The sequence below is a fragment of the Erythrolamprus reginae genome, chromosome 9, assembly GCF_031021105.1.
Source record: "Erythrolamprus reginae isolate rEryReg1 chromosome 9, rEryReg1.hap1, whole genome shotgun sequence".
NCBI classification, from domain to species: Eukaryota; Metazoa; Chordata; class Lepidosauria; order Squamata; family Dipsadidae; genus Erythrolamprus; species Erythrolamprus reginae.
Genome location: NC_091958.1, coordinates 53,774,055 through 53,795,209, shown reverse-complemented (window position 1 = coordinate 53,795,209; position 21,155 = coordinate 53,774,055). Strand labels below are relative to the sequence as shown.

Here is a 21,155-nt window from a genome sequence, read left to right as displayed (position 1 = left end):
TAACTAACAATAAACAAATAGTATAATATATATTATTTAAAAGTCATAGATTATCTTCTAATTTCAAATTATCTTCAGGTGAAGTATATATCCACTGTTTTTTTCCTTTTGGTTAGCCAGATATTTTAATTATTTTTATTTTCTTAGCCGCCTTCATACATTCTTATTTAGTTAATTAAATTTCATACAGATTTTTTTCTTAAAAATTACTGTATATAAATCTTTTGTAATTTGTTACATCAAAGAAAGGGAAAAAAGATATTGCTATTGTCGTATTTTAATTTGAGTTTTCGTTTCTTCTCTTAAACCAATCATAAAAGTAATTCCAAGTTTTATAGTAGTCGGAGTCTTCCTTGTTCTTTAATTTAAGAGTTAATGCATCTGATTCTGCATTCCTAAGCGCCCTTAATAATACCTGCAGGTCTACGCTCCCACCTGTCATCCAACCTAGGCTCTTGGCCTCTTTCAGGGGGAGTTTAAATATTTATAGCTCAGCCCCCGAACTCTGTTTTCAGAGCTTTGCAAATCAATTTTGTGCCCTTTCCGCTTGAGACACAACGTCCTTTCAAAAGCCGCCAATAGCACACGCCACTCCAATAATCCTTCTGTATGCGCGCACGACAGGTACGTTAACCCTTTGAGACTGAGAAATTGGGGGGGGGGGTTGTGCTCTCCACCCCACCCCCCACACCGGACCTTGGAACATACAAGCAGCAAGCAAAACGGTGGCGTTGACCACGAGGGCATTTGGCACAGACCGAACGAGATTTTGTGCCCGGGGTTTGTTTACGCCGGTGATAAATACCCACGTGGGAAAACTTTTTTCAAAACTCCGCAATTTGGCAGTCAAAAGATTTATATTCTCTCGTATTCTCCCTTTCCTCCTCCCCTTTCCAAAGACGCCTCCCCCAGGAATAAATTCACTTCTAACAAGTGTTAGTAAATCAGGTTTTTACTCCTCTGGGATTGGAAATGCTTGAATGGCATGGCACTTTATCGAGCTAAAATGCTATTTTCGATTCCTGAGCGCCCTGCACAGGCAGCTAGCTCTCTCTGTGGAGGGCAAACACGAAAGGGCAGTTTTGTCCTTCACCTTTTTTTGCAAAGACTTTGCAGCACTGCAGGAGAAGTTGTGCAGAAATAACTTTCCTGAAGCAGTGGAAGTTGATAGCAGACCAAGGACGAGAGTTCTCCTTGACACTATCAAAGCTTAGATTCAACCAGGCCTTTGGGTTTATACTTCAGGACAGAAACCAGGTCTTATAAGTTCCAGAGAACTTGCGTGTGGTCCTAAAACCCTTTGTAGCATGGAGAACCAGCTGGGAAAACTCAGATTAGAAGTATTTTATCTTAGGATGGATTGCATTTCAATTTTATTTGATTAGTCAATCGACCATACCAAAGTAAAGATAATGATCACATCGGTCATCATAAAACGGAGAGTTATCATAAACACTATACACTAGTGTAAACTGGTTAAAATACAATAATATGAAATAAGATAAAGTGAGTTTAAATAAGGTGAGTTAAAATGCAGCATGATAGGCTAAGATTAAATAATGGAACATGAAAATATGACTAAGGAATATGGAACACTGGTATAAAATATTCTTAAGTGAGTTCATCTCCTTTGCATGCAACCCCAATATGTTCTATAAAACGCCCTCTTAATTTTCAGGGATGTTTTTTCCCCTCCCTAATAGAAACATAGAAACATAGAAGATTGATGGCAGAAAAAGACCTCCTGGTCCATCTAGTCTGCCCTTATACTATTTCCTGTATTTTATCTTAGGGTGGATCTATGTTTATCCCAGGCAGGTTTTAATTCGGTTCCTGTGGATTTAAACTTCCAGCAGATGTGGTTAGAAGGGAAAGCAGGTAGTATACTTGGCTGCATAGCTAGAGGTATCACAAGCAGGAAGAGGGAGACTGTGATCCCGCTGTATAGCGTGCTGGTGAGACCACATTTGGAATACTGTGTCCAGTTCTGGAGACCTCGCCTACAAAAAGATATGGATAAAGCTGAACGTGTCCAAAGACGGGCTACAAAAATGGTGGAAGGTTTTAAGCATAAAACTTATCAGGAAAGAACTCAATGAACTCAATCTGTATAGTCTTGAGGACAGAAAGGAAAGGGGGGACATGATCGAAACATTTAAATATGTTAAAGGGTTAAACATATTTTATTTATTCATTTATTTATTCAATTTTTATGCCGCCCTTCTCCTTAGACTCAGGGCGGCTTACAACATGTTAGCAATAGCACTTTTCAACAGAGCCAGCATATATATCCATCCTAAGATAAAATACAGGAAACAATATAAGGGCAGACTAGATGGACCAGAAGGGCTTTTTCTGCCGTCAGTCTTCTATGTTTCTAAATAAGGTTCAGGAGAGAAGTATTTTTTTTAACAGGAAAGTGAACACAAGAACAATAATCTGAGGTTAGTTGGGGGAAAGATTAGAAGTAACGTGAGAAAATATTATTTTACTGAAAGAGTGGTAGATGCTTGGAACAAACTTCCGGCAGACGTGGTTGGTCAATCCACAGGAACTGAATTCAAACATGCCTGGGATAAACATATATCCACCCTAAGATAAAATACTGGAAATAGTATAAGGGCAGATTAGATGGACCATGAGGTCTTTTTCTGCTGTCAGTCTTCTATGTTTCTATTAGGGAGGAAAAAAACTTCCCTGAAAGTTAAGAGGTCTAATGGGGAGAAATTTCTACTCTAGTTTTCAATTTACAGAACGGCATTTTGGTTTTGGTTTTTTTTAAGGAACAGCGAAAGAATGTTCCAAAATATAATCGTGCTCATCCATTCCGAAAGGAGGTCATGACTTATTTTACCGTCTCTAAATGGCGTCCCAAGCCGTTCTCGCTCCAGTTTGCTTCACGTTCACCATATTTGATTCCCAATGAATTTAGCGGAAGTAATTCTTCAATGAATGCTGGCAGGTTCAGGCTGCAGAGCCCGTAATCCTCCAGTTGCTTCCTTGGGGGGCAAATCTCTCCAAAAATCGATGGAGCTTTTTCTTTTAAGCTGTCTTGAAAGGGCCCACGATTTGAAAGTCTATTCTGTGTTCTTAGGACACCCAAGGTGAAAGGGACCTGCTAAGTCTGAAAACATCAGTGCTTTAATCTTTGCCTTAGAATCATTGGCTAGATGAAGAAATCCATATGTTCATTGGAAAGAGCTGGCTTCTCTCTCTCGCCCCTCCCCAAAGACCCAAACAAATGAAAAACACATGTAATATAAAAGAGGGGGGGGGGGAAACTCCATAAAGTTCCTTCAGTAAAAGTTACAACTTGCCTGTCACTAATATTTTAGGCTGTCACTTCTTTATTTTTAATCCTGCAATTTCTCCATATTCTTCTATTTTTCCTATTCACTTGGGACCAGTTTCTAGTGGTTCTTTTAAGATAAATACTAGGGCATCTGCAAATGCTTGTAATTTATATTTTTCCGTTTTTTAACTTCCATACCTTTTATTTCTAAGTCTTGCCTAATACTTCGGTTTAACACTTCCAATAACAAATTTGCAGGACAAGGTTTTTTTATTATCATTCATTCATTCATTCATTCATTCATTCATTCATTCATTTATTTATTAGATTTGTATGCCGCCCCTCTCCGTAGACTCGGGGCGGCTCACAACACAATAAAACAGTTCGTAACAAATCTAATAATTTACAATTTAAAATATTTTTAAAAACCCATTATTAAGCAGACATACACACAAGCATACCATACATAAACTGTATAGGCCCGGGGGAGATATCTCAGTTCCCCCATGCCTGATGACAAAGGTGGGTTTTGAGGAGTTTACGAAAGGCAAGGAGGGTAGGGGCAGTTCTAATCTCTGGGGGGAGCTGGTTCCAGAGAGTCGGGGCCACCACAGAGAAGGCTCTTCCCCTGGGGCCCGCCAACCGACATTGTTTAGTTGACGGGACCCGGAGAAGGCCCACTCTGTGGGACCTAATCGGACGCTGGGATTCGTGCAGCAGAAGGCGGTCTCGGAGATATTCTGGTCCGATGCCATGAAGGGCTTTATAGGTCATAACCAACACTTTGAATTGTGACCGTAAATTGATCGGCAATCAATGCAGACTGCAGAGTGTTGGTGTAACATGGGCATACCTAGGGAAGCCCATGACTGCTCTCGCAGCTGCATTCTGCACGATCGGAAGTTTCCGAACACTTTTCAAAGGTAGCCCCATGTAGAGAGCGTTACAGTAGTCGAACCTCGAGGTGATGAGGGCATGAGTGATTGTGAACAGTGAGTCCCGGTCCAAATAGGGCCGCAACTGGTGCACCAGGCAAACCTGGGTAAACGCCCCCCTCGCCACAGCTGAAAGATGGTTCTCTAATGTGAGCTGTGGATCGAGGAGGACGCCCAAGTTGCGGACCCTCTCCGAAGGGGTCAATAATTCCCCCCCCCCAGGGTGATGAACAGACAGATGGAATTGTCCTTGGGAGGCAAAACACACAGCCACTCCGTCTTATCAGGGTTGAGTTTGAGTCTGTTGACACACATCCAGGCCCCAATAGCCTCCAGACACCGGCACATCACTTCCACTGCTTCGTTGACTGGACATGGGGTAGAGATGTAAAGCTGGCTATCATCAGCGTACTGAAGATACCTCACCCCATGCCCTTGGATGATCTCACCCAGCGGTTTCATGTAGATATTGAATAGCAGGGGGGAGAGGACCGACCCCTGAGGCACCCCACAAGGGAGAGACCTCGGGGTCGACCTCTGGCCCCCCACTAACACTGACTGCAACCGACCGGAGAGGTAGGAGGAGAACCACTGAAGAACAGTGCCTCCTACTCCCAACCCATCCAGCCGGCGCAGAAGGATACCATGGTCGATGGTATCAAAAGCCGCTGAGAGGTCAAGGAGCACCAGGACAGAGGATAAACCCTTGTCTAACAGTCTCCTACTGCTTGTTTTTTTTTAAATGATTATTGTAGGAGAAAAGCAGGTATAGCTGGGGGTGGAGTTAAGTGGGTCACCAGTTTAGCATCCTAATGTTGTCACAAATGTTCCAGATTCAGCCCTTCTTGAATTCCACCGAATTCCACTATCAATGTGCCAATTTAGTGCTGATCCTTAGTTGACTAGATAGTTGCGTATAAGCACGAGCAGATGAATTGGAATGCATGGTCCTGATCCTTCCACGGGGTTGTCTTTTTTCCCTCTGTTTTCACCCAGAGCCAGAGAAAGGTCTACACCTTCGCTCATTCTGTCGCCATTTGTCCCCAGGAAAAAATGTGTCCGGCGTGGAAGAGTCTGTCACTTTGGACAATGGGGGGTTTACATCTCTGGAGCTCAACAGCCGGCATCTCAATGTCAAAAATACTTTCTTGAAGAAGAACGGGACCAGGTGAGGTGGCACCAGAGCACCAAGAATCCAAGAACCAATTTGTCTTGGGTTCATAGACTCTCAGTGTACATAAAAGAACAGAGCCATTTGTCAAGAATCATGAGATACAACACTTAAGGATGGTCATAGGGTACAAATAAGCAACCAGGAAGCAATCCATATTAATAAAAATAAAAATCTTAATATAGTAAAACCGAAAAATATGTAATATTACATATCACGACAGCGGCCAGAATTACCTTCGCCCAATATTGGAAAAATACAGACATCCCCTCAGAAAAAGCAGTAATTAATAAAATATCTAATGTTCTGTCGGGCTCTCTGGTAGAATCCTCCCAAAAATTCACAGGTACAAATTTCAGACACACGCATGTTTGAAAATTCAACACAATGTTCTTTATAATGAAAATTCACTTAAACCAAGCCCTCTTTTGGTATAGCCAAGAGCACTGGTCTCCAAACAAACTGGTAATTTGTACAAGTCCCTTATCAGTTCTGTGATACTTAGCTTGCAGCTGTGAGGCAATTCACAGTCCTTCTTCTTTCACAAAGTGAAACACGCTTTGCTCTGGTTTAGTTTCAAAGCGGGGAAAAATCAGCACACAAAAGGTCAAAGTCAGTAAAGCAGTCACGAAACACAACGATCAGATAATCCTCCACAATGGCCAAACCCACAGGCTGCTATTTATAGCAGCCTCACTAATGACCACAGCCCCACCCAACCACAGGTGGCCTCATTTTCTTTGATAATAATCTCTCAGTTGTTGTTGCCTATGCATCGCTCTCCGCATGCGTGTCTGTATCATTAACTCTTGTTCTGAATCCAAGGAGGAGCTAGATAATTGATCTCCTTCTGAACTGTCTGCCAGACTCTCCTCCTCCCTGTCACTCATGTCTTCTTGGTCAGAAGAGCCTTCATCAGCAGATTCCACCAGGGGCAAGGCAGGCCTGCAGCATGTGGATGTCTCCCCCACATCCACAGTCCTTGGGGCAGGAGCAGGGCCAGAGCTAACCACAACATATAATTGTTCTGAAATGGACAAACTTACGATGGAATTAAGGGCCCAAAAATATCTTGAAATATGGGCAAAATGGCACAGATGGATTGAGTTAAGAAATAGAAATAAAAAGATTACAAAGGGTATATAAAGTTCAGTAAAATAAAGAATATAAATATGTAAATATGAATTATTTGAACGGGGATTTTGTCATTGTATGAAATAATACTAAATACTAAATTCTACTAAATCTGCACTTCTATTCTACTAGTTTTTCTCATCATTCCTTTCACCCATTTCCTCCCATGTTGACTGTATGACTGTAACTTTTTGCTTATATCCTAAGATTTTTATTAATATTGCTTCTTCATTGCTTATTTGACCCCTATGACCATCATTAAGTGTTGTACCACATGATTCTTGACAAATGTATATTTTATTTTATGTACCCTGAGAGCATATGCACCAAGACAAATTCCTTGTGGGTCCAATCACACTTGGCCAATAAAAATTCTATTCTATTCTGTTCTATTCTAATACGAATATTACTGTAATTAATTAATATGTGCATTATTATAGGATTTAATGAAATATCTGATGTAGCAATGCAGTAATACTGAGTGTTTGCTGATATGATTTTTTTGCTAAAAAAAATAATCTTAAGGATACAAGCAACAAGTTACAGTCATACAGTCATAAGTGGGTGATAGAAATGATGAGAAAAAACTAATAACCAATTGTAACCAATACTCTGTTGAGAGGGAGGGGTTGACAAATGTCTTCCAGCTATCGGACGGAGTCCAAAGCCAGCCCAATTTTAAATTTGATTTCCTTTCCGGGTTCCAGATCGCCACCTCGCCCGAGCCCTGGAGGTCTACACTATTCGGACGAGGACATCTGCAATAAGTACAACGGTGCTGTCTTGGCCGAAAGCATCGCCCTCAACCGAGAAGCCGTTGGACGCTTCGGGCTCAGAAGTGAGTTGTTTGTTCGACGCTGGTTGGAGGAACCCTAGTAAAATGAGGCTGCGAAGGCTTGTTCGGGATTACTGATAAATTAGGCAAGTTGCATCAGGGAGCGGTGACGTGAGATGGAGAGAAAGGGACAATGGTCAGGGTTCCAGATAGCACCCAAACTTACGAGGGTCGCCCAGAAAATAATGCACCACATTTTTTTTCTTCCCTCCTTCCTTCCTTCCTTCCCTCCTTCCCTCCTTCCTTCCCTCCTTCCTTCCTTCCCTCCTTCCTTCCTTCCTTCCCTCCTTCTTTCCTTCCTTCCTTCCTTCTTTCCCTCCCTAATTCCCTCCTCCTTCCTTCCATCCTTCCCTCCTTCCTTCCTTCCTTCCCTCCTTCCTTCCTTCCCTAATTCCCTCCTTCCTTCCCTCCTTCCTTCCTTCCCTCCTTCCTTCCCTCCTTCCCCTCCTTCCTTCCTTCCTTCCTTCTGAGGTGAGTCAAATGAGGACCCAGATTGTTGGGGGCAAGAGGCTGACTCTCGGTAAACTGCTTAGAGAGGGCTGTAAAGCACTGGGAAGCGGTATATAAGTATAAATGCTCTTGCTATCTTCCTTCCTTCCTTCCTTCCTTCCTTCCTTCCTCCCTGCCTGCCTGCCTGCCTGCCTGCCTTCCTTCATAGAAACATAGAAGACTTCCTTCCTTCCTTCCTTCCTTCCTTCCCTCCTTCCTTCCCTCCTTCCTTCCTTCCTTCCTTCCTTTCTTCTGAGATGAGTCAAATGAGGACCCAGATTATTGGGGAAAATATGCTTACTCTCTATAAACCACTTAGAGAGGGCTGTAAAAGCACCGTGAAGCGGTATATAAGTATAAATGGTCTTGCTATCTTCCTTCCTTCCATCCATCCATCCATCCATCCATCCATCCATCCTTCCAAGGTGGGTAAAATGAGGACCCAGATTGTTGGGGGCAATATGCTGACTCTGTAAACCGCTTAGAGAGGGCTGTAGAAGCACTACAAAGCAGTATATACTGTAAGTCTAAGTGCTACTACTATTTCTTTTCGGTAGGGCTGCAAAATAAGGACTTAGAGTTAAGTCTCTTGTCACCCAAATTGTTTCACAGCCTGATGTTTCTGGGGAAACCTCAACCGGGCACCTGAACAGTCCACATCTGGCTGTAACCATCTCCTCCTTCCAAGCAAACAGAGGCCCTTCCTTTTCCTTTTTGCCTGTGGGAGCCATCACAGGGAGCCCCCGAGGAGGGGGGAAATCTTCCTGTTGTTAACTTTGGAAGATTTCACTGCTGTCTCCTTTCGACTCCCATTTTAATCCAATTTTTTCCATGTAACGGCAATATTATCTTGAAAGCCTCAAGTTGACAAGGCAGGGCGACCTCCTCCCACCCTCCTCCCCTTCTCAACACAATGCCTGCCTTTCTATCTCCGGATCTGAAATGCCAGATTGCGAAAGGGAAATGCAATCAATCAAGGTGAATGCCAGAGGCATGTTGATGAGGGACCCCCTGCCTGGGGCTCTTGCAGAGAGGATCCTCCTGGGCTGGAGCTCTTGGAGGGAAAGGCTTTGACAGTTGAGGACACCACCGCAGACAGGGCTCTCTGCAATCCCTCCTCCTGTGGTCAGGTTTACGTGGAAAGCCCTTTCTGTGTTGAGCGAGGGAGGGAGGAGTGGTGGAGAGAGGGAGGGAGGAAGGAAGGAAATGGAAGAAAGGTCTATTAGAGGAAGGAAAGAAGGAAGGAAGGAAGATATCTTAGAGGAAGGAAGGAAGGAAATAGAAGAAAGAAAGATCTCTTAGAGGAAAGAAGGAAGGGAGGGAGGGGGGAGGGAGAAACGAAGAAATAATGGAGAGAATGGAAGGGAAAGGATGGGAAGGGATGGGAGGGAGGGAGGGAGGGATGATGGAAGGAAGGAAGGAAATAGAAGAAAGATCTCTTAGAGGAAGGAAGGAAGGAAGGAAGGAAGGAAGATATCTTAGAGGAAAGGAAGGAAGAAAGGAAGGAAGGAACAAAGGAACGAAGGAATTAAGGAAATAGAAGAAGGAAAGATCTCTTAGAGGAAAGAAGGCAGGAAGGCAAGCAGGAAGGAAGGAAGGAAATAGAAGAAAGATCTCTTAGAGGAAGGAAGGAAGGAAGGAAGGAAGGAAGGAAGATATCTTAGAGGAAGGAAGGAAGAAAGGAAGGAACGAAGGAATGAAGGAAATAGAAGAAAGAAAGATCTCTTAGAGGAAAGAAGGCAGGAAGGCAAGCAGGAAGGAAGAAAGGAAATAGAAGAAAGATCTCTTAGATGAAGGAAGGAAGGAAGATCTCTTAGAGGAAGGAAGAAAGGAAGGAACGAAGGAACGAAGGAATGAAGGAAATAGAAGAAAGAAAGATCTCTTAGAGGAAAGAAGACAGGAAGGCAAGCAGGAAGGAAGGAAATAGAAGAAAGAAAGATCTCTTAGAGGAAGGGAGGAAGGAAGGAAGGAAGATATCTTAGAGGAAGGAAGGAACGAACGAACGAACGAACGAAGGAATGAAGGAAATAGAAGAAAGAAAGATCTCTTAGAGGAAAGAAGGCAGGCAGGCAAGCAGGAAGGAAGGAAGAAAGGAAATAGAAGAAAGAAAGATCTCTTAGAGGAAGGAAGGGAGGGAGGGAGGAACGAAGGAATAATGGAGGGGGATGGGAGGGAGGGAGGGGTGGGAGGGAGGGAAGGAAGGAAGGAAGGCTGAGTCAAGCTGGAGCCTACTGAGATTCGATCTGTCAAACAGCTGGCAGCCAGTGATCATCAGAAACACTCTAACCACTGCACCACCGAGGCATCGTGAACTCCAACACCCCTACTGAAAACCTGTTAAGTTCCAACTTTAACATGAGAGCTCAGGGGACGCAGCAACGGCGGCAGAAATATCACAAGCGTAGTTGCCTCTTCGGCAAGGAGAATCCCAGGAGAGAAGATTAATTGTCTTCTGGGCCGTGTGTTTCTGCCCAGGCTTCCTCCTGGTCACCTGCCTTTCACCTCTGGTTAATTATCTTTGACAGCCTGCTGCTTTTGCCTGCCCTCTGACCGAGCCGCCGGGGAGTGACAACATTATCTTGCGATTACACTCACCCGCGGCTCCGTTCTTCTCTGTGTGACACCCTGGAATTAAAACCTGCCATTACACAGGCGGCACAATGTTGCCGGGTCACTTTTGATATTCGCGTCAGGAGGTCCCACGTGCCCGAGAGAGCGTGAAGGCCCAACTCCTGGCCACGCTGACTTCGGTTAGGCTGAGCCAAGAGACGTCGAGAGGTCACCCAACGGGGCGTACCTGCTCTCTCATTAAACCCTCGCCTTGCCCAGTGGAGTCAAGAAGGCCGTAACCCGTAACTGTCCCCGAGAGGAATTTCTGGCACGAACGCAACCCCGGTTGTGTGGCCTTCCCTCCCCACATTAACCATCCGGCCCCCGTTAAGACCTTCAAGGCCGGCTGACTCAGAAACGGGAGGAAGTACGAGGAGTCGCACACAGGGGTGGAATGCTCGGCTACCAGTTCGTTTTGTGCACATGTATGCGCGCCGCCAGCACTGCCGTGCAGCATTGAAAAAGGAGCATGTTGAAGCCATCGGAGTCTGCAAAAAGCAGTGAGGGGCGGGGATCAGTTGTGCTGCATGGTTTAGATTAGCTAGAATAGAATAGAAATCTTTATTGGCCAAGTGTGATTGGGCACACGAGGGATTTGTCTTTGGTGCAGATGCTCTCAGTGTACGTAAAAGAAAACATGCATTGGTCAAGAATCATGTGGTACAACACTTAATGATTGTCATAGGGTAGAAATAAGCAATCAAATCAGAATAGAATAGAATACTTCATTGGCTAGACAGAGACACACAGAGAGAGAGAGAGAATGAGTGACACAGAGAGAAAGAGAGATACAGACAGACAGACAGACAGACAGACAGATAGACAGACAGACAAAATGGGTGGGGGAGACTGAGAGACAGAGAGAGACACACAGAAAGAGACAGAGAGAGAGAGAGAGAGAGAGAAACAGACAGACAGAGTGGGTGGGGAGACACAGAGAGAGAGACAGAGACACAGAAAGAGAGAGAGAGAGAGAGAATGAGAGACACAGAGAGAGAGAGACACAGAGAGAGACACACAGACAGACAGAGTGGGTGGGGGAGACAGAGAGACAGAGAGAGAGAGACAAAGTCATAGAAAGAGAGAGAAAGAGAGAATGAGAGAAAGACACAGAGAAAGAGAGACAGACAGACAGACAGGGTGAGAGTGAGAGAGAGAGAAAATTGAAGATCAGAGGTATCTATCTGGTGGAAGACTGCATATCATTCAGCCTCTTCCTCTCCAGACCGCCTAAGAGCACAGACCCCCCAAAACAAATGGATTGGGGCCGTGATTAACGAACCTCAGGCCTTTTGCTTTGCACCGGTGTGGCCAAGCTACCAGGATCTTGCATTCTGATGAACGCTAGAGCCCTGGAATTGCAGAATTGATCAGTCCTGGCAGAGAGAGAGGGGAGAGAGGGAGAGAGAGAGAGAAAGAGAGGGAGGGAGAAAGAGAGAGGGGGGAGAAAGAGAGAAAGAGAGAGGGGGAGAGGGAGAGAGAGAGAGAGAGAAAGAGAGGGAGAGGGAGAAAGAGAGAGGGGGGAGAAAGAGAGAAAGAGAGAGGGGGAGAGGGATAGAGAGAGAGAGAGAGAAAGAGAGAGGGGGAGAAAGAGAGAAAGAGAGGGGGGAGAGGGAGAGAGAGAGAAAGAGAGAGGGGGGAGAAAGAGAGAAAGAGAGAGGGGGAGAGAGAAAGAGAGAGGGGGAGAAAGAGAGAAAGAGAGAGGGGGGAGAAAGAGAGAAAGAGAGAGGGGGAGAGGGAGAGAGAGAAAGAGAGGGAGGAGGGAGAGAGGGGGGAGAGAGAAAGAGAGGGGGAGAGAGAGAGAGAGAAAGAGGGGGAGAAAGAGAGAAAGAGAGAGCGGGGAGAAAGAGAGAGAGGGAGGGAGAGAGAGAGAGAAAGAGAGAGAGAGAGAAAGAGAAAGAGAGAGGGGGAGAAAGAGAGAGGAGAGAGAGAAAGAAAAGGACGCCTTTTGAAAGGATTCAAACACACCCAACCGTTTGCCTCTTTCGCACGATCCAAACGAAAGGGTACCTAATTCTTTTGCTCGGCCTTTCCGATCTCTGGTTTTTTTGAGGCTGCCCAGGCATCCATACACTCGGCTGTCCATTTCCAACCTACCTGTGTGCCCAATCAAATTCCGGGCTGATGCTGTTGCCCTGGCAACCGCCAGGAGATGCAGCCATTGGGGCCTCCTCACTGTACCATCAATAGTTTGAAGTCATTAAAAGGCGTGTGCTCCTTTTGAGCCTTAATGCCGGGATGGAGTAATAATGAGGGAGGGCTGCAGGGAGCTCGGAAAACAATTTGGAGAGGCTCAGGGTCCCAGCACCAAAACCTGAGCGTGCCTAAGTCTTGGAGCTAAGATAGAAACATAGAAGACTGACGGCAGAAAAAAACCTCCTGGTCCATCTAGTCTTCCCTTATACTATTTCCTGTATTTTATCTTAGGATGGATCTATGTTTATCCCAGGCAGGTTTAAATACATTTACTGTGGATTGACCAACCACGTCTGCTGGGAAGTTTGTTCCGAGCATCTACTACTCTTTCAGTCAAATAATATTTTCTCACGTTGCTTCTGATCTTTCCCCAACTCAACTCAGATTGTGTCCCCCTTGTTCTTGTGTTCACTTTCCTATTAAAAACACTTCCCTCCTGAACCTTATTTAACCCTTTAACATGCTATTTAAATGTTTCGATCATGTCCCCCCTTTCTCTTCTGTCCTCCAGACTAGACAGATTGAGTTCATTAAATCTTTCCTGATAAGTTTTATGCTTAAGACCTTCCACCATTCTTGTAGCCCGTCTTTGGACCCGTTCAATTTGATCAACATCTTTTTGTAGGTGAGGTCTCCACAACTGGACACAGTATTATTCTAAATGGGGTCCCACCAACGCTCTATACAGCGAGATCACAATCTCCCTCTTCCTGCTTGTGATACCTCTAGCTATGCAGCCAATCATTCTACTTGCTTTCCCTACTACCTGACCACAGTGTTCACCCATTTTGAGACATCACGACCCCTAAATCCTTCTCTTCTGAAGTTTTTGCCAATACAATACTCAGATTGAGGATTCCCTTTCCCCAAGTGCATTGTTTTACATTTGGAAACATTAAACTGCAGTTTCCATTGCTTTGACCACTTCTCTAGTAAAGCTAAATCATTTGCCATATTTCAGACGCCTCCAGGAATATCAACCCTATTGCACACTTTAAAGCCATCGGCAAATAGGCAAACCTTCCCTACCAAACCTTTCCCTAGGTCACTCACAAACATATTAAACAGAATAGGCCCCAGAACAGACCCTTGTGGCACACCGCTTGTAACCAGTCTCTGCTCTGAATACTTGCCATTAACAACAACCCTCTGATGTCTACGCTTCAGCCAGCCTCAAAGCCACTGAACTATCCGGGGATAATAAGGCGGAGAAAGAACAAAACACAAAGCGCTTAGATTTTTAGCCTCTTTGGGTGGCTGGATCCTTCTTTGAACAGCGATGGACAGGAAAATAGAAATTTCTCATCGGGATGGAATTCATTATTCCTGTCATTTGCCTTCTGTTGTTTCCCTGCTGGGCCTGTAAACTAAACAGTGTCAGGTACGGCTTTAACATTCTCTGGTTTTGGAGAAACAGCTGAACGGGCCATTTTTGCTATGGGGAGGGGAGATTATGGATAACATTGGGTTGTGTGATTAATTTTTTATGATAAGGCTTTTAATCTGTTTTTTAATATTGGATTTGTACATTGTGTATTGTGTTGTGAGCCGCCCCGAGTCTTCGGAGAGGTGCGGCATACAAATCTAATAAATTATTATTATTATTATGTCAGTACAGCACAGGAAATGAGATCACTATGCTGGATTTCATATTTCATCACCAGTCGGGCGTTTCCCAAGCACCTAGGACTGCGTGATGTAGCGGCGAATTATGTTTGCCGGTCCCAGTAAAGCGGCCTTTTGCAATTGACAGGTGGAGATTTTGTCAATTCCGATGGTTTTCAAATGTCCGCTGAGATCCTTTGGCCCTGCACCCAGCGTGCCAAGTACCACTGGGACCACTTTCACGGGCTTATGCCAGAGTCGTTGCAGCTCGATTTTTAGATCTTCATATTTCACTAATTTCTCTAGCTGCTTCTCCTCAATTCTGCTGTCTCCTGGGATTGCGATGTCGATGATCCATACTTTCTTTTTCTCCACAATCAGGATGTCTGGTGTGTTATGCTACAGAATTCGGCCAGTCTGAAGTCGGAATTATTATTATTATTATTATTATTATTATTATTATTATTATTAATTAACATACACACCCACACCCACCTTTTCCGATTCCCTGCAGCTCTTTTCAAGTGGCTATAATTCCTAATTTGGTTGCCAGCTTCCTACACACACACACACACACACACACACACATAAACACACACATGCAGTAGAGTTTGCCTCGTGTTTTCTTATCTGGTGGACAGCCCCACCCCATGTTGAAAGCGCCAGGTAAGATTTCTCATTATCCCAGCAGCTGCATAGCGAAAATTGATTTTATGCGTCTCGAAACTGTATCGTTCAGATTCATAGTTCTCAGATGTGTTTTTAAACCACAGATAAAAGAGAGAATGTCACACTTTAAAAGATACTAAATTAAAGGGGGGGGGGCCTCCCGGACGGTCCAAATGCCGCTCTCGGGCGGGGTAGGGATGGGGAATATCCGAAACAGGCTGAATTCGAATGCGGTTCTAAGGGAGCGGAGACACCATTGGACTCGAACCCTTGGGGGGGACATTAAATCAAAACAGTTTTTAGGTGATACATTTGACAGAATTCCCTATCAAGGTGGACGTTTATACAAGTTGATTGATTGATTGATTGATTGATTGGATTTGTAAGACGCCCCTCTCCGTGGACTCGGGGCAGCTCACAACATATCAAAACCATGTACAATATGCATATCTAAAAAATCCAATTGATATTAGACTAGACTTACAATCCTGGGTCTAGAAAGCTTAGAACTACGACACCTTAAACATGATCTAAGTACCTGTATTGCCCACAAGATCATATGCTGCAACATCCTGCCTGTCAACAACTACTTCAGCTTCAACCGCAATAACACAAGAGCACGCAACAGGTTCAAACTTAATATCAACCGCTCCAAACTTGATTGTAAAAAATATGACTTTAGCAATCGAGTTGTTGAAGCGTGGAACTCACTACCAGACTCCATGGTGTCAACCCCCAACATTTTTCACTTAGACTTTCCACGGTTGACCTCTCCAGATTCCTTAGAGGTCAGTAAGGGCCAAGCATAAGTGCACTAGTGTGCCTTCTGTCCCCTGTCCAATTGTCTCTCCTATATTGTAGCTGCGAGAGCAATCATGGGCTTTCCCAAATATGCCCATGTTACACCAACACTCCGCAGTCTGCATTGGTTGCCGATCAGTTTCCGGTCACAATTCAAAGTGTTGGTTATGACCTATAAAGCCCTTCATGGCACTGGACCAGATTACCTCAGGGACCGCCTTCTGCTGCACGAATCCCAGCGACCAGTTAGGTCCCACAGAGTGGGTCTTCTCCGGGTCCCGTCAACAAAGCAATGTCGCCTGGCAGGACCCAGGGGAAGAGCCTTCTCTGTGACGGCCCCGGCCCTCTGGAACCAACTCCCTCCAGAGATTAGAACTGCCCCCACCCTCCTTGCCTTTCGTAAACAACTTAAAACCCACCTCTGCCATCAGGCATGGGGGAACTGAGATCCTCTTTCCCCCTAGGCCTTTACAATTCTATGCATGGCATGTATGTATGTATGTTTCGTTTTTATATTAATAGATTTTTAATCATTTCTAATACCAAATTACTATTGTACACTGTTTTATTGTCGCTGTTAGCCTCCCCGAGTCTCCGGAGAGGGGCGTCATACAAATCCAATAAATAAATAAATAAATATCTTTTCTCCCATCCATATATCCTTCCTCTATTCTTCATTGATATATTCTATTCTCATATCTCTTCTTCTATCCCTTCCCTGATATTTACTACTACACGTTTTTATTCTCCTTAACTTTCAATTTGTATTGGACTAACTAACTAACTAACTAACTAAACAAATAAATAAATAAATCTAAAAGACTTTAAAAACCGAGTTCCAAAGAACGTCCATCCTTCACAATTTCTCTGGTCAGTCCAGTTGGAGGAATGAAGTGGCACAGTGGACTAGAGGTGGCTTCTCTAAATAAACTATCACAATACTATCGTACACTACTATTATATCCACCACTGCAACCACCCACAAACCACTAAGCACTAAACCACCAGCCACTATAACCGCCTTTGTATTTTTGGCTGGGGGGGGGAAGCAGGAGGCGCAGGATCGGGCCAGCAGCGGGCGCGCCGCGAGGTAGCAGGTCAGCATCCTGAGCGGCTGGGTGGCGGGCGAGGAGGCGCGGCCGAGCGGACCTGGCTCCGGCTCCGGCTAGACCTCCAGCGAGGATGGGGCGGGCAGTGGGCGCGGCGGCAGCGGTAGCGGCAAGGGTGCGTCCGATTCGGGGCTGGCGGCCCCCGACACAATGGGGAACATCGGCGCGGGAGGCAGGAGAGGACCGGATGACTGGAGCAGCAGCGCGGCTTCTTTTTGCCTGGGAGGGAAGGTGAAATGCCGGCGGCTCTAGAAGCTGCTACGAGCGGCATTTCACTTTCCCTCCCTAGTAAAAAGGCCGGCATTCTGGGATGATGGCGCCGGACTTCCCAGGCGGAAGGCGTGCCCCCTCTCCCCGGCATCTTTTTGCCTGGGAGGGAAGGTGAAATGCCGCTCGTAGCAGCTGCTTCCGCGTTCGGCTTCAGGAGACAGCTGGGAAGCGCTGCGGCTGTTTTAAAAGGTCGCAGCCGGCCTGGGGGGCTTTCCAGCACCCCCCGAACCCCGAACCTGGGTTCGGGGGGGTGCTGGGAAGCCCCCCAGGCCAGCTGCAACCTTTTAAAACAGCCGCGCCGCTTCCCAGCTGTCTCCTGAAGCCGAACGCCAAAGCCGAACTTCCGCGTTCGGCTTCGGGAGACAGCTGGGAAGTGGCGTGGCTGTTTTAAAAGGTGACAGCCGGGCTGGGGGGCTTCCCAGCAACCTCCCGAACCGAACCCGGGGTTCAGAAAAATTTTGCCTCTTCTTACGAACTTTGTTCAAGTTACGAACCGGCGTTCGGGAGGCTTCTGGGAAGCCCCGCCGCCCGGCTGTCACCTTTTAAAACAGCCGCGCGGCTTCCCAGCAGTCTCCGAACGCCGGTTCGTAACTCGAAAAAAGTTCGTAAGAAAAGGCAAAATTTTTCTGAACCCCGGGTTTGTATCACGAGTTGTTCGTAAGACGAGGGGTTCGTATCTTGAGGTACCACTGTATTAAGAGCCGGGGGTGGCGCAGCAGGTAGAGTGCTGTACTGTAGGCCACTGAAGCTGACTGTAGATCTGAAGGTCCGCGGTTCAAATCTCATCACCGGCTCAGGGTTGACTCAGCCTTCCATCCTTCCGAGGTGGGTCAAATGAGGACCCGGATTGTGGGGGCAATATGCTGGCTCTGTTAAAAAGTGCTACTGCTAACATGTTGTAAGCCGCTCTGAGTCTAAGGAGAAGGGCGGCATAAAAATCGAATAAATAAATAAATAAACTCAAGAAATAAAGAGTCTACCTCTTTCAACTCCTTCTCCACAAACTGTAGTAGGCCTCCTCTCTCTCTCGAGCTACCCTGGGTCTACGGAGAGGGGCGGCATACAAATCTAATAAATAATAATAATAATAATAATAATAATAATAATAATAATAATAGAAAAAGAAAGTATGGATCATCAACATCGCAATCCCAGGAGACAGCAGAATTGAGGAGAAGCAGCTAGAGAAATTAATGAAATACGAAGATCTAAAAATCGAGCTGCAACGACTCTGGCATAAGCCCGTGAAAGTGGTCCCAGTGGTCCTTGGTACACTGGGCGCAGTGCCAAAGGATCTCAGCGGACATTTGAAAACCATCGGAATTGACAAAATCTCCATCTGTCAATTGCAAAAGGCCGCTTTACTGGGATCGGCAAACATAATTTGCCGCTACATCACGCAGTCCTAGGTGCTTGGGAAGCGCCCGACTGGTGATGAAATACGAAATCCAGCACAGTGATCTCGTTTGCTGTGTTGTACTGACATAATAATAATAAAAATAAAAATAAAAATAAAAATAAAAATAAAAATCGAGCTGCAACGACTCTGGCATAAGCCAGTGAAAGTGGTCCCAGTGGTACTTGGCACGCTGGGCGCAGGGCCAAAGGATCTCAGCGGACATTTGAAAAACCATTGGAACTGACAAAATCTCTATCTGTCAATTGCAAAAGGCCGCTTTACTGGGATCGGCAAACATAATTCGCCGCTACGTCACACAGTCCTAGGTGCTTGGGAAGCGCCCGACTGGTGATGAAATACGAAATCCAGCATAGTGATCTTGTTTGCTGTGTTTACTGAAATAATAATAATAATAATAATAATAATAATAATAATAATAATAATAATAATAATAATAATAATAATAATAACCTACAAATTCCACCGCTCCAAAAACAATGGCCGTGTGACTTGCAACGCGGCCGAGACATTAACGTGACCCTTTCTCTCTCTCTCTCCGCTCGCAGGGGACCGATTCCGACTACGAGGACGAGCTACCGAAACACTCATTCGTCAACCACTACATGAGCGACCCGAGCTACTACAACTCGTGGAAGCGCCAGCAAAAGGGCGCGAAGCATTCGACGCCTTACAGGTATGAGGAACGGGTGGCGAGCGAGGCCGAGCCTTACTTTCAGACTGTGATCACGACGCAGAGCTCGGGAGGGGTCTACACCCCGACAGGACAGCCCACGCCGGGCTCAAGGACTCCCGTGACAGGGTTCTCTTCGTTCGTCTAGCACCCGAGGAAAAGAGCGCGGACCTCACACTTCTCACATTTCAGCGGCCTGCCAAGGTTCGGGTCGACCCCAGCCCATCCGGACGTTGACTCTGGGTCGGCCCACGGGCAGTGAACTGGGGGTATATTTCTCTTTTATCAGGGTAGAATGGATGTACATGTGAATGTCTTTGGTTTTTCCTTTGTTTCAAGACAATCAACACTTTAAGACATGGAGCTGATGAGTTTTGCTTTTGATTTTTTTTCTCTCTCTCTCTGTCTCTCACTCTCTCTCTTTCTCTCAATCCCCCTTTGAAAAACAAATCCCGTAAGTGATCAAAACCGGACCATTTTAACCACTTTGGAATATGATTTAAAAGAATTTTTAAAAAAATAAAAATATGCTTTTTTAATGTGGTCTGGGTTTTCTTTCTTTATCTCTCTCTCTCTCTTCTTTCTCTCTTTCGCTTTTCTTTCTTTTTCTTTTTCTTTTCTTTTTCCCCTTTCTTTGTTCTTTCTCTTTCTTTCTTTTTCTTTTTCCTCTATTGTTTATTTTTCTTTCTCTTTTCTCTCTCTCTTCTTTCTCTCTTTTGCTCTTCTTTCTTTCCCTCTTCCTTTCTCTTTCTTTTTTCCTCTCTCTCTTTGCTTTATTTCTTTTTTCTCTTTTTTCTCTCTCTCTTCTTTCTTTCTTTCTTTCTTTCTTTCTCTTTTTCTTTCCCTCTTTCTCTCTCTGTCTCCTTCCTTCCTTCTTTTTTCCTCTCTCTCTCTCTGCTTTATTTCTCTTCTCTCTCCTTGCTTTCTTTCTTTCTCTTTTTCTTTCTCTCTTTCTCTCTCTGTCTCCTTAATTCCTTTCTTCTTTTTTCCTCTCTTTCTCTCTTTGCTTTATTTCTCTTCTCTCTCCTTGCTTTCTTTCTTTCTCTTTTTCTTTCCCTCTTTCTCTCTCTGTCTCCTTCCTTCCTTTCTTCTTTTTTCCTCTCTTTCTCTCTTTGCTTTATTTCTCTTCTCTTTCCTTGCTTGCTTTCTTTCTCTTTTTCTTTCCCTCTTTCTCTGTCTCCTTCCTTCTTTCTTTCCTTCCTTCCTTCATTTCTTTCTTTCTTTCCCTCTTTCATCCAAGAAGTCAATTCCCTCCTTTTGAATTAGGCAACAATTCGTTCATGTAAGATGAAGCAAAATACGAAAAAGTCTTTCTGTGGATACTACAGATTTTAAGGGAGGGTCAATCCCAACTTCTACAAGAAGAGAAGTGGCCCCACCTTTATTTGAAACTGTCCCCTTGGGGAGAACCTGCACACCTGGAATTCTAAAATCTTTTCCTAGCAAAGGTGTCGAAGAGGAGAGCCAACCTCCGCTCTGAAAGACACTCCCATCAGTGCGATGTGGAGAAAGGTAAGCGGCTGGGCTAGTGCCTTTTCTATCAGAACTTTTTTCTCCACGTTCAGCAATGGCTGGAAAGCATGGATAGAGCAACCTCACAGTTCTCCCTTCTTCAAATACAGTGGCACCTCTACTTACGAACTTAATTCGTTCCATGATCAGATTCTTAAGTAGAAAAGTTTGTAAGAAGAAGCAATTTTTCCCATAGGAATCAATGTAAAAGCAAATAATGCATGCGATTGGGGAAACCACAGGGAGAGCGGAGGCCCTGTTTCCTCCCAGGAGATTCCTAGAGAGGCCCCATGGAGGCTTCTCCCCACCTTTTCCGGCCCTGTTTCCTCCCAGGAGATTCCTAGAGAGGCCCCACGGAGGCTTCTCCCCATCTTTTCCAGCCCCGTTTCCTCCCAGGAGATTCCTAGAGAGGCCCCATGGAGGCTTCTCCCCACCTT

The 21,155-nt window shown here is 45.2% G+C and overlaps 1 protein-coding gene across 4 annotated transcripts in view; it reads left to right on the top strand.

Annotated features, from left to right (window-relative positions):
- Positions 1 to 19,745, top strand: part of SDK1 (sidekick cell adhesion molecule 1) — a 601,127-nt gene extending 581,382 nt beyond the window's left edge. The window contains exons 43-45 of one of the 4 annotated variants that reach the window (XM_070761314.1): positions 5,275 to 5,395; positions 7,240 to 7,370; positions 19,082 to 19,745. In XM_070761314.1, the coding sequence (XP_070617415.1) occupies positions 5,275 to 5,395; positions 7,240 to 7,370; positions 19,082 to 19,215 (386 nt within the window). In that variant the 3' untranslated portion in view covers positions 19,216 to 19,745. Of the gene's footprint in view, positions 1 to 5,223; positions 5,396 to 7,239; positions 7,454 to 19,081 lie in introns of all 4 variants that reach the window. The other 3 variants (XM_070761317.1, XM_070761313.1, XM_070761315.1) reach the window with 3 other exon arrangements.
- The last annotated feature ends 1,410 nt before the right edge of the window (positions 19,746 to 21,155 follow it).